Genomic DNA, 11,403 nt, shown 5'->3' with positions numbered 1-11,403 from the left:
CCTCACTTTAATTCGAATTAATCAAGATTCTATTCCTGTTCTGTGTCAATTTGAATCTGCCTACACCTCCCCCATCCCAGATGTGTGGATCGCCCCAGGCCCCGCCCCAGCCTCTCCTGGCCCCGCCCCAGCCTCTCCTGCCCCGCCCCAGTCTCTCTTGGCCCCGCCCCTTCTCCTCCAGGGCCGTCGTCATGACAACCGCGTCCCTACGCCTTCCGCTCCCGCAAGCGCTCCCATTGGCCAAAAGTTCGCAGCGTGCTCGTCCCGCTCACTCTCATTGGTCAGTTGATCGCGCCGGTGCCAACCCGCGTACTCTCATTGGGTGATTGGTCGAAAAGGAAGGGGGCGAGAGGTAGTAGTGTGTAGTGGGTGCAGAACTGCAGCAGCGCAGCACCGAGCAGGGAGGGAGGGGGCGACCCGGAGTCTTTGAAAGGATAGAGGTGAGGGGATGTCACATGGAGGAGAGGGACGAGAAATGAGGGGCGGTGACAGGGGAATGGGTGGGTGAGGCAGAGACGATGTTTGGGGACTCCCAGGATGTCCGTCCTGCAGGGCGATGACCACACCGGCAGGCTCTGGCACAGGCTTCGGCTCCGTGTCCTGGTGGGGCTTGTCCCCAGCGCTGGACCTGCAGGCTGAGAGTGAGTCCCTTCGCCCCCCCCCCCCCCCCCCCCCCCCCCCCCAAGGACCACATCTGACCCGGCGGTTGCCTTCCCAGCCCGGCAGGCGGCGCGCAAACGTTCTCTGAGGCTCCAACGGCGGCGCCGCCCTTCACTGGGCGTCCCAAATGGCCTTTGCGGACTACGATTCCCAGAATGCTTAGAGGCACAGCTCCCTCGGGAACCTAGGCCAGGCGTGCGAGTCCTGCTGGGAGTTGTAGTCCATCGTTCTGGGGCGGCTGCAGGGGGAGGCTCTCCAGGCCTCCAACCCGAGCCTGTGTCATCTTACTAGGTCCTCCTGTGGACCCAGATTTGCGGGAGGATACAGAGCACACGACCCCCGAGCTAGATGTACTGCTGGTGGGATCCGTGGATGGGCGGCACCTGCTTCGGACTCTGGCCCGCGCAGCTCTCTGGCCTCGCAGGAGGTTACATGTGAGCCGGGATTGTGGGGTGGGTGGCGAGAGGAGAATGAAGGTGAGTGCCCAGACTCCTGTGTTTGAAGGAAGCCAGTGTACAGGATGTCTGGGTCCTGTGGAGGGACGAGGATTGTGGCTCCCGCTCCTGGGTATCCTAGGAGCCGGGGAACCATTTCTCCCTGTCTTTCCAGTTCTATGTGCTTGAGAATAATCTGGAAGCTGTGGCCCGACACATGCTGATCTTCAGCCTAGCCTTGGAGGAACCTGAGAAGATGGGGCTGCAAGGTCAGTTACAAGGACCCAGACATTCTGGCCCCCAGTGGCTCTTCCCCACCCCGCAGGGATTCTGGCATTTCAATGGTGCAATTACACCTTTGGATCACAGTTGCCTGTTCCATTACTCGCTCATTCATTTGATAGTCTCAGAGCCTCAGCTTTACCCACCTGTACAATGGGGCTAAATATACCACCTCCTAGAGCCATTGAAAGAATTCCGGGAGAAAATCCGCATAAACTCTCTGTATGGTGCATGACACAGGATAACCATTGAAACCTCCTACCACAGGAGAAGTCCAAAAGAGATCAAAGGACTTCTTAAGAGGTAGTGAATCTCCCAGATGTGGGGAAGGTTTGGCTGAGCTCAGCCAGAGCCTCCCATGGGCCTGAGTCTTCTCAGTTAGAGACATGAATCCCAGAGAGTCTGCCTGGAGGAGGCAGCCTTGGAAGTGAGATTGAAGGGGGGAGGAGGATTTGGGTGGGGAGGCAGAAAGGATAATTTCTCAGTAACAACGACTTCGACTTAGTGCCTAGAGCAAAGTCTGGACTGAGACAATCTGTTCAAATCCCAGCTCCAGGGGCACCTGGGTGGCTCAGTCGGTTAAGTGTCCAACTTCAGCTCAGATCATGATCTCACAGTCCATGGGTTCAAGCCCTGCATCTGGCTCTGTGCTGACACCTCAGAGCCTGGAGTCTGCTTTGGATTCTGTGTCTCCCTCTCTCTCTACCCCTCCCCTGCTCACACTCTGTCTCTCCCTCTAAAAAATAAACATAGAAAAAAATTATTAAAAAAAAAAATCCCAGCTCTGTTTCCTGAGTGGCCTGGGGCTAGTCTCTGCCCCTTTCTGGGCCTCAGTTTCTACACTGATGCAATGAGGATCCTAGAAATTCTTTCCCCATAGAATTCTTGTGAGGATTAAAAAAAAAAAATGTATATCTCCTGGCTTGTCATATATGACTTTGTTGTCATACTTATGGATGGTACTTGTCGCTAACAGCCCAGAGCCTTCAGAATACAGTGCACACATTTCACAATGCACCTTGTAGAAGGTTCTGAAGCTAGAACTAATCCAATCTAACTTAAGGTATATAGTTCTCTATTATAAGATTCTTAAACAATTCATATATTGATACAGATGCATTGATACGGATGTATATGTGTGTCCAACTAAAGGCATACCGTTCTCTTATAAGATTCCTCACTAGGGGCGCCTGGGTGGTTGAGTCGGTTAAGCCTCTGACTCTTGATTTTGGCTCAGGTCATGACCTCCCGGTCGTGAGATGGAACCCTTGGGTCGGGCTCTGTGCCGGCTGTGAATCCTGCTTAAGATTCTCTCTTCCTCTGCCCCTCCCACGCTCGCTCTCTCAAAAATAAACAAATAAAAACCTTAAAAGAAAAAGATTCCTACTAAAATGGAACAATTTGACGCTATGGTATTTTAACATGCATAAGTCTCCATTTCCATCTCTCTATATAACCTTTTCTTCTTTAAGGGGAGGAAAATTTAAACATGACATTCAGGACTGGGCTCACCTGGAGGGCGGGGAAGACTAGGGGACCCAGATTAGGTCTAAGTAATTCTTCCCGTTTGAGGGATGGATGGGGGGGGGGGGAGGTCTGCCAGTGTCCCTTAGGCAGGTGTGACTATAAAATAATGAGATTGCCCTACAGAAGGTATGCGTCACCCACACGGGTCTCATTTCTGGGTTCACTCCTCTGCTGTCCCCGCTAATCCAGCCCCATCTTTCCCCAGAGAGGAGCGAGACCTTCCTGGAGGTGTGGGGGAACGCGTTGCTGCGCCCCCAGGTGGCCGCCTTCGTGCGCGCGCAGGCCGACCGCCTGGCGCGCCTGGTCCCGGAGCCCCACCGCCTGGCGGAGCAGCTGCCCTGGCTCAGCCTGAGCGCCCTCAAGGTGGCGTCACCGCCCAGGATCCGGACGGCCACGGGAACAATGCACTTGGGCGATCCAAAAGGGTTTTCGTAAATGGAAGTCGAACCCCAGCTCCCCGGCGCCCACTGTGGCATGTGCGCTAGGGGGGTACTCTCAGAAATTCGGTTTCTTCGTCTGAGAAATGGGAGACTCATTCCCACGCCCCGGGATGGCAGGGAGGGTAAAGCGGGAGGAAGCGCTCTCGCTGCAGCCGCCTCTCCATCGCTCTCTCCCCACGCGTGCTGGCCGTGCAGTTCCGCGAGCGCGACGCGCTGGAGGCTGTGTTCCGCTTCTGGGCCGGCGGGGAGAAGGGTCCTGAGGTCTTCCCCATGAGCCGCCTCTGGGACTCCAGGCTGCGTCACTACCTGGGCTCCCGTTACGACGCCCGGCGCGGTGTCAGCGACTGGGATTTGCACATGAAGCTGCACGACCGCGGGGTGAGGGGCCTGGGAGGAGGGGCTGGGGGCCTGGACTTCTGGGTCTGAGGGAGGAGGGGCTGATTCCGGGTCCGGGGGAGGAAGGGCTGGGGGCCTGATTCCTGGGTCTGAGGGAGGAGGGGCTGAGGGGCCGGACTCCTGGGTCCGAGGGAGGAGGGACTGGCAGTCTGGTCTCTGAGGGAGGAGGGTCTGGGGGCCTGGACTCCTGGGTCCGAGGGAGGACGCTGGGGAGCCATATGCCAGATTTACTTAGGCTTCTGTTCATTCCTCTCCCTACCCAGGCCCGAGTCATCCACACTCGCGAGTTCCGGCGTTGGAGGGACACAGGCGTCGCCTTTGAACTCAGAGACTCCAGCGCCTACCACGTGCCCAACCGGACCCTTGCGTCTGGCCGCCTCCTGAGCTATGTGAGTGTCTACCTCCCTGCCCTGGCCGATCCTTCTTTTCGGGGACATAGGAACCGGGGTCTTGGACGTTGACCCTACCTGCCTCTTCGCTCCTTGCTTTCTCAAGCACGGGGAGCGTGTCGCTACTCGCGGGTACTGGGGGGACATTGCCACGGGACCATTCGTGGCCTTTGGCATCGAAGCGGACGATGAGAGCCTCCTGCGGACCAGCAACGGACAGCCAGTCAAGGTGGGCGCCTGGAGGTGCTGGGTTCTGGGAGAGGGTTTTCGAGGCCCCGCCCCCCCCCATACTTTCTCAGCCCAGTCTGGAAATCCAAACTAACCCGCATCCCATCCGTCACCGCATGCTCGCGCTGGGCGTTGGGGGAGGGGTGCTGTACTCTAGGCCCTGCCGGGTCACCCTGACCGCACCCCTTCTCTCCCCAGACCGCGAGTGAGATCACCCAGCACAACGTGACGGAGCTGTTCCGAGAGGTGGCCGCCTGGGGGCGCCCGACAGCCAACCACGGAACCCCTGAGCAGGTGCACGGCGAGGGCCCTGGAAGCCCGGAGCGCGGTAAGCGCGGTAAGCGTGCCAGTCAGCTCACCCTCTTGAAATGCGAGTTGGGTGACACAGTGGGCACATCATCCTCCGGGGAGGAGTGGGACCTGGACCCCCATCCTGGGCTTCAGGTTCCAGGGATTTCGAGTCCAGAGTGTGTACTGATATGGCCTCCAATGCCTGGACAAATGGTCTCTTGTACCTGTGGTTGTCGATTTTTCTCTCTTCTCTTTGTATTTCTCTCCCTTTCCTAAATCCTAACACCATTATTGTCATTCAGATAGAATTATTTTCTTTAAATATAATTTATTGTCGATTTGACTTCCATACAATACCCAGTGCTCATCCCAACAAGTGCCCTCCTCAATGCCCATCACCCACTTTCCCCTCTCCCCCTCCCCCATCAACCCTCAGTTTGTTCTCTGCATTTAAGAGTCTCTTATGGTTTGCCCATTCTGATAGAATTCTAATCCTACCTGCAGAAGACTAAGAGACGAGAACATTCTAACAAGGTGCTGTGTCCCAGCTCACTTTTGGAGAGACCCCACCCCCCCCACCTCAATTCCGGTCTGCCTCCTTGTAACCATCCCCCAACCTGGTTCTTCCTGGATGTCCTGTGGCACCAGAAAGGGCCACCCACTCTTGCCCTCTTTTGAGTCTCAGTTGCCTAGTCTGTAAGATGGGTCTCTCTACCTGCTGGGCTGACTTTCCCAGAATTTTCCAGGAAACCACTTGTGAGGAAGGGCTTCAAGACAAGCAAAGAGTGTTATCTCCAAGCTTTGTCTGTCTAACTCTGCGAGTCTTCCCCAGCTGCCCCTTCCCCGGAATTCACCGTTCACTTCCTGCCTCTCGGCTCTGCCCAAACCCTTCACCACAAGAGCTGCTACGAGGGACGGTTCCAGCTTCTCTACGTGGCCTGTGGGTAAGAGGGAGGTTCCCGGACTTCTCTCCCCCAACATCTGCTCCCTTAGGCCCAGGAATCTTGGCCCCCAGACCGTCCTCAATCAGTGGGCAGATCCCCCAGCCCCACTCTTCCCTCGGGACCTGCAAGTCTGAGCCTCAGTCCTCCCCTTTTCTCTGCCCAGGATGGTGCATCTTCTCAGCCCTGACCTCGGGGCTTGCGTGGCTCCCGGAGGACACCTGATCGTGGAATTAGCCCGGTGAGCCGACAGAGGACAGGGCAGAGAACGTCCAGGCTGAGGGCCGTCAGCCAGGACCCCTAACACACCACTTCCTGGTTGCAGGTACCTGGTAGACCTGCGGCAAGAGCAGCTGCAGGGGTTTTCCGCCCGGGCCGGGGAGCTAGCTCAGGCGGCTGGATTCACCCCGCAGAACCAGGACAGGCCCTCTGAGACCTTCGCACGCTTCTACAAGTCCGGGGACTCTGCTTGCCTCCGCAGCCACGCCGCTGTGCAATCCACGACTCCGCCCCCTGGCGCCCTGGCCCCGCCCTCTGTACAATCCGCGACTCCGCCCCCTGGCGCCCTGGTCCCGCCCCCTGTACAATCCGCGACTCCGCCCCCTGGCGCCCTGGTCCCGCCCGCTGTACAATCCGCGACTCCGCCCCCTGACGCCCTGGTCCCGCCCCTTGAGGCAAGGAACCCGCCCCCGGAGGGCCTGACCCAGCCTTCGGAAGGCAAGACCCCACCCTCTGAGCGCCTCAAACTACCCTCAGAGTCTCGGGCTTCACTCTCAGAGGTTCAGGCTCCGCCCACAGGGAGTCAGACCCCAAAACCAGAGAGTCTACCCCGACTGCCAGATACCCAGCCCCCCATCTCTGACCTCTAGTCAGGTCCCGGAAGTAGAGCCCGCCTGTAGAATACTCAGTTACACTCTCAACATTCTCAATCAGCTTCAGAGGTGTTGCTAGAATTTCAGATTACATTCCTGGGATGCTATAGTCTGTTCTTAGAATTCTAGATGGTTCTCTCAGAGTTCTCCATTTCATTCCTGAGCCTCTACACACAGTCTGGCGATCTGGCCCTGAGGCTCGGGCCCTCTGTGTGGTCCCCTTGTCGCCAGAGGTCCTGTTTTAACTGGGGTTTGGGGTGGTCTGCTCTCAAGGGCTAGTCAGCACCCACATGGTCCAAGTAAAGAGAGTGGGGTCCTCTTCTCCGTGTGCCCGTGTAGCTTTCCTGTCCTCAGTCTTGTCTCCAGGGCTGGGGGAGGGGAGGGCCTAGGGTGGTCAAGAGAGGAGACCTAGTTTCAAGTAAACTAGAAGTGGGTTTCTCTGTGCTGTTGCCTGCAAGAGTCTGGGCCACACCTGGATCCTGAAATAAATCAAAATTTATTGAGTGGCTAAGAGGTTTGGGGCAGTGAAACTGACCATAGCTCTCATGGAGACTGCACTTTAGCGTGGAGGTGGAGCCCAGACTCCTGGGTCTGAGGAAGGAAGGGGCTGGGGGCTTGGGCTCCTGGGTCTGAGGGAGGAGGGGCTGGGGGCCTGGACTCCTGGGTCTGAGGGAGGAGGGGGCTGGATCCCCAGGCCGCCAAGGTGGAAGGGTGATCCAGCTGGAGCATGGCCCACCCCACCCCTCACGCGCCCCAGTTATCTCGCATCCTGGGCAGGGGGAGGAGGCGGCAGCAGTATATTTAGTCTCGGTGTTCGCCCTTTATCTCAGTGTCCTCCGGGAAGCTTGGGCAGGCCGGAGGAGACCAAAGTCCCGGGGGCCTTCAAGGTCACCCCGGACGCCCCCTTACTGACCCTCCAAGCGCCTCTTGCCCCTTCTCTGCCTCCTGCAAGCCCTGGCCTGAGTCTCAGCATGGCGGACAAGTGAGTGCAGCCTGGTAACCCGGAATCCCAAGGTCCGAGGCGGCGAGAGGTGGGGCGATCTCCCGCGGTCCTGAGAGGTTGAGACCTGCGAGGCTGGGCACACGGCCTGAGAGGGGAGGTGGAGACAGGACTCCCGGGTGTCTGCACGACGGAAGTTTGGGAATCAGACCTTCTAGGACCTGAGGACGGGGGGAACTGTTGGGCTGGCAGGACAGGACACAGGCCCATGTTAACCCCTCGCTCCCGGTCTCTCTTCCTCCAGCAGCGACGATGCGGTGAGAGCAGACGCGGGCGGGAGGCGCCCGGCAAGGGAGGGCGCAGCAGGGCGGGACCTGGGGCGGGAGGCTGCAGCCCCAGGAGACCTTGTGCAGGGGGGCTGGGGAATCCGGCGGTGACGCGGCTCCGTTCCCCCAACCGCAGGCGGGCTGCCCGCCTCCCGCGCCGGCCCCGGTCCGACGCCGGTCCTCCGCTAACTACCGTGCGTACGCCACGGAGCCGCACGCCAAGGTGAGCGCCGAGCTCCACGAGTCTGGGCTCAGAGTCCTGGGAGGCTGTCTGAACCTGGGGAAGGAGGGACGGGGCTCCGGTAGTGGGCGGAGCCAAGGCGGATGGGGCACCTCGGGGGCGGAGTTTTGCCGAGGGCCTGGCTCGGATTGGTGAAAGCTGCGTATGGGCGGAGTTCCGTTGCCCATGGGAACTGCGATTGCTTAGGGAGTGGGGGGCGGTGCCTAATCAGTCAGAAGTCCGGATTGGTGGAGGGGACTAAGGGGCGTGGCCTCCGGTAAATTCAGGGCAGGCGTTGGAGGCGGGCCGAATATGGGCGGGGCTTGAGGGAGGGGCCGTGAGGCCCCTCTCACCGCCCGTCTTCGCCTCCCCGCCTTGATTGCTCCTTGCTCCGTCTCACCCCGGCAGAAAAAGTCCAAGATTTCCGCCTCGAGGAAACTGCAGCTGAAGGTGAGGATAGGCCTGGAGAGGGCGCCTCGGTGTCCTCGCGGGGGGGCGGGCAGGGCTGGAGAGTCGTGCTTGTATGGGTGGGCGTGGCCGTGTGGTGGGTAGCCCCACGAGGGGCGGGGCCTTGGAATGATGGACAGGCCCCGGAGGGGCGTGTTTCCAGAAGACCTTCCTAGCTGGGGACTGGAGGGTCGACTTGGCCAGCGCGGCTCTCCTGGTACCGCACGGCCCTCATGCGCTGCCCCGGACGGGCTGCGGTCCCCGGCCTCCCCTCCGCAGACCCTGATGCTGCAGATCGCGAAGCAGGAGCTTGAGCGGGAGGCGGAGGAGCGGCGCGGAGAGAAGGGGCGCGCTCTGAGCACGCGGTGCCAGCCTCTGGAGTTGGCCGGGCTGGGCTTCGCGGAGCTGCAGGTACTCCTCGGGGACTCCGGCCCGGCCCGGGATCCGAGGTTCCTAGTGTCCCGTCCTGCATCCTTGGGACGACTCACAGATCTAGTCACTATCCCCCACTTCTGCTCGGGACCTTGGGGTCCAGTCTCCCAATCCTTCCTCTCAGGAGTTCAGAAATACGGCCCGCAGCTGCCTACAAGTCCCAAAAGCCAGAGGTTGATTTCTCCAGCCCCGATTCCGTCAGATTCTCGGGACCCCTGGCTCCTAGCACCCTTTGTTCCAACCGCTCCAGAGTCGGGCTTCAAACTACTCCTGCAGGATCAGATGTCCAGGCCCCCAGCCCCTCCTCCCTCAGATGCAGGAATAGGGACACCCCCCCCCCCCCACCAGCACCACCACATACACCACATTCCTTGACCAGGACTTGTGCCGACAACTCCACGCCCGCGTGGACAAAGTGGATGAAGAGAGATACGACGTGGAGGCAAAAGTCACCAAGAACATCACGGAGGTGGGAGGCATTGGGCAGTCTCCTTCCTTCCAGGGTAGGGTGTGGTGCCTGGGGCTGTGGTCTCAGCCTGATCTCTTGCAGCTGCTTGTGGTGGCAGACACCGAGAGACCCGGGTCAGCTCTGTGGGCCTGGCAGACAGGAGCAGAAGAATGAGTATAAAGCGGTTAGGGAAGGCTGTTCCAGGCAGAGGGAACAGCATGCAGCAGCCAGGAGGTGGGAAAACAGAAGACGGGTTCTCGGAAATGTGTCTCCGGAGCGCGGAGGGTTGTTGAGCGAGCTCACGCATGGCACGGGGAATTTTGTGGGATGCGTGCACCTGGGCCAGGAAGTGTCAGTGTTTTTCAGAGATGAGGCTGGGCAGATCCAGGAGGGCTGACAGTTCCTGGATGAGGAGCTTGGATGTTTTCCTGAAGGCGGTGGGAGCTGAGCGAGGGAGAGCCTGGATGAGGCCTGGAGGGAGATAGGAGGGAGGTGTAGGGTGCAAGAGTGGGGCTGGGGGAGGGGGGGACCGGAGGAGGGCAAGTCTCCACTCCCCTTATGGCTGCTCCCAGATAGCAGATCTGACCCAGAAGATCTTTGACCTTCGGGGCAAGTTTAAGCGGCCCACCCTGCGGAGGGTGAGGATCTCTGCGGATGCCATGATGCAGGCACTGCTGGGCACTAGGGCTAAGGAGTCCTTAGACCTGCGGGCCCACCTCAAGCAGGTGAAGAAGGAGGACACAGAGAAGGTGAGTGCGGCTAGGGCCAGGAAAGGGGGTGCTCAGAGGAGAGGGTGTGGGGGGAGCACTCCTGGGGCCTAAGCTCAGGACAGATGGTACTTGGGTTATGGGGAGAAGAATCTGGCCAGGGAGCCTCAACAGGCACTGTGGAGAAAGGAAGTAGCAAGGAGTCAAAATGCGCCTGAGGTCTACAACAGGAAGTCCCCACTAGAGAGGAATAGAGAGAAGAATAGAGCACGCGGAAACAAGAAGGGAAGCCGCAGGGTATAATAGGAAGTAACAAGCAAGCAAGGAGGCCAGAAGTGCCTGAGGGAGACAGGAAAGGGGGGGGGGGGGTTGAAGGGACTGCCTGAGGGGACAAGGAGTGTTCCAGAACCAGATCCCGGGCTGGACATCCCAAGGAGAGGCTGGAGGGTGGGCGGAGGATACTTGAGAGCCCCTCACCTCTGAACTCACTCCTCCAGGAAAACCGGGAGGTGGGAGACTGGCGGAAAAACATCGACGCGCTGAGTGGCATGGAGGGCCGCAAGAAAAAGTTTGAGGGCTGAGCTGGCTGCCCCGCCGCCCTGGCCCTGAAGGCAGAAGGCGTCCCTGAGGAATAAAGCTTCTCTCTGAGCTAAGAGTGGCTGCACGTCTGCTACCGGGGCGGGGGGGCTTTGGTGTGAGGGAGACGGAGAAGCCACACCACACAGCAGGAGCAGGGCCAGGGGCCTTGCGGGCATTCGCAGCTCCTCTGGGAGTGAGACTGGGGGTGCACGGAGATGCCCCGACCAAGGCCCAGAGAGAGACACGCACAGAGACACAGAGAGACTGAGTCACAGGCCCAGAGAGAGCCAGAGACCCAAAGAGAGGGAGACAAGACAGCCATTCCTAGAAAGATCTGCAAAGAAAGGGGAAATGGAGAGGCAGATGTACACAACGAAACACAGAGGCCATGGACAGAGACAAAAAGAGGGGCCCAAGTAGGGGGAAGGGCAGAGACACAGACCCCCCGGGAAGATCTAGAAAGACACAGACACGGATCCAGAGCCAGACAGAGACAGAAACGGGGTCACAGACAGACACCAACAGACAGATGCCGAGAGATGCAGATTGGCTGAGACACCCGCAGAAATGTGGAGACAAAAATGCATGGGGAGACGTGCAGAGTGAAAACCACAGAGACGCAGAGAGCTCCAGGGAGAGCCTGGAACAGACCCAAAGAGACCCTCCCCCCCTCCCCCCCCCCCCCCCCCCCCGCCCCGCTCCGAAAAAGTCACAGAAAAAGAAACAGAGATGGCAGACAGTGAGAGACAGAGACACCGGGAGGCAGGAGGGGTGAGGAATCCCGCCCTCGGGGCTGGCTCCCCTAGAGTTCAAGGTCACGGCTTGGCAGGGAAAGGAGGGGGGG

The 11,403-nt window shown here is 59.4% G+C and overlaps 2 protein-coding genes across 3 annotated transcripts; both read left to right on the top strand.

The window, feature by feature from the left end:
* Positions 1–340: 340 nt before the first annotated feature.
* Positions 341–6,782, top strand: LOC125917310 (dynein axonemal assembly factor 3-like). 2 transcript variants are annotated; one of them, XM_049623545.1, is made up of 12 exons: positions 341–440; positions 553–641; positions 952–1,094; positions 1,270–1,363; positions 3,109–3,266; positions 3,539–3,721; positions 4,003–4,128; positions 4,235–4,357; positions 4,555–4,684; positions 5,480–5,591; positions 5,755–5,829; positions 5,914–6,782. In XM_049623545.1, exons 2-12 carry the CDS (start codon positions 557–559, stop codon positions 6,455–6,457), a joined length of 1,773 nt encoding a protein of 590 aa, XP_049479502.1. In that variant the 5' UTR covers positions 341–440; positions 553–556; the 3' UTR covers positions 6,458–6,782. The 2 variants fall into 2 exon arrangements, with proteins under 2 accessions (XP_049479502.1, XP_049479501.1); XM_049623544.1 differs by having other exon boundaries at positions 4,555–4,693.
* A 493-nt stretch (positions 6,783–7,275) lies between these two features.
* Positions 7,276–10,633, top strand: LOC125917309 (troponin I, cardiac muscle). The gene is made up of 8 exons (XM_049623543.1): positions 7,276–7,442; positions 7,705–7,717; positions 7,863–7,949; positions 8,355–8,396; positions 8,673–8,804; positions 9,205–9,294; positions 9,846–10,022; positions 10,478–10,633. The coding sequence occupies exons 1-8, from the start codon at positions 7,432–7,434 to the stop codon at positions 10,559–10,561; spliced, it is 636 nt and encodes a 211-aa protein (XP_049479500.1). The 5' UTR covers positions 7,276–7,431; the 3' UTR covers positions 10,562–10,633.
* The last annotated feature ends 770 nt before the right edge of the window (positions 10,634–11,403 follow it).

The sequence above is a fragment of the Panthera uncia genome, unplaced genomic scaffold (assembly GCF_023721935.1).
Source record: "Panthera uncia isolate 11264 unplaced genomic scaffold, Puncia_PCG_1.0 HiC_scaffold_1676, whole genome shotgun sequence".
In the NCBI taxonomy this organism is placed as follows: Eukaryota; Metazoa; Chordata; class Mammalia; order Carnivora; family Felidae; genus Panthera; species Panthera uncia.
The sequence above is the reverse complement of the archived record's forward strand: the minus strand, read 5'-3'. Positions and strand labels throughout refer to the sequence as shown.

What these genes read in the sequence shown, in the direction of transcription:
- LOC125917310 (XM_049623544.1), top strand. Translation starts at nt 557, where the DNA reads ATGACCACACCGGCAGGCTCTGGCACAGGCTTCGGCTCCGTGTCCTGG. An exon ending in GCTGGACCTGCAGGCTGAGA is followed by an intron (nt 642 to 951) that starts GTGAGTCCCTTC and finishes TCATCTTACTAG; the next exon opens with GTCCTCCTGTGGACCCAGAT. An exon ending in CTGATCGTGGAATTAGCCCG is followed by an intron (nt 5,830 to 5,913) that starts GTGAGCCGACAG and finishes TCCTGGTTGCAG; the next exon opens with GTACCTGGTAGACCTGCGGC.
- LOC125917309 (XM_049623543.1), top strand. An exon ending in CGAGGAAACTGCAGCTGAAG is followed by an intron (nt 8,397 to 8,672) that starts GTGAGGATAGGC and finishes TCCCCTCCGCAG; the next exon opens with ACCCTGATGCTGCAGATCGC. An exon ending in TCACCAAGAACATCACGGAG is followed by an intron (nt 9,295 to 9,845) that starts GTGGGAGGCATT and finishes GGCTGCTCCCAG; the next exon opens with ATAGCAGATCTGACCCAGAA.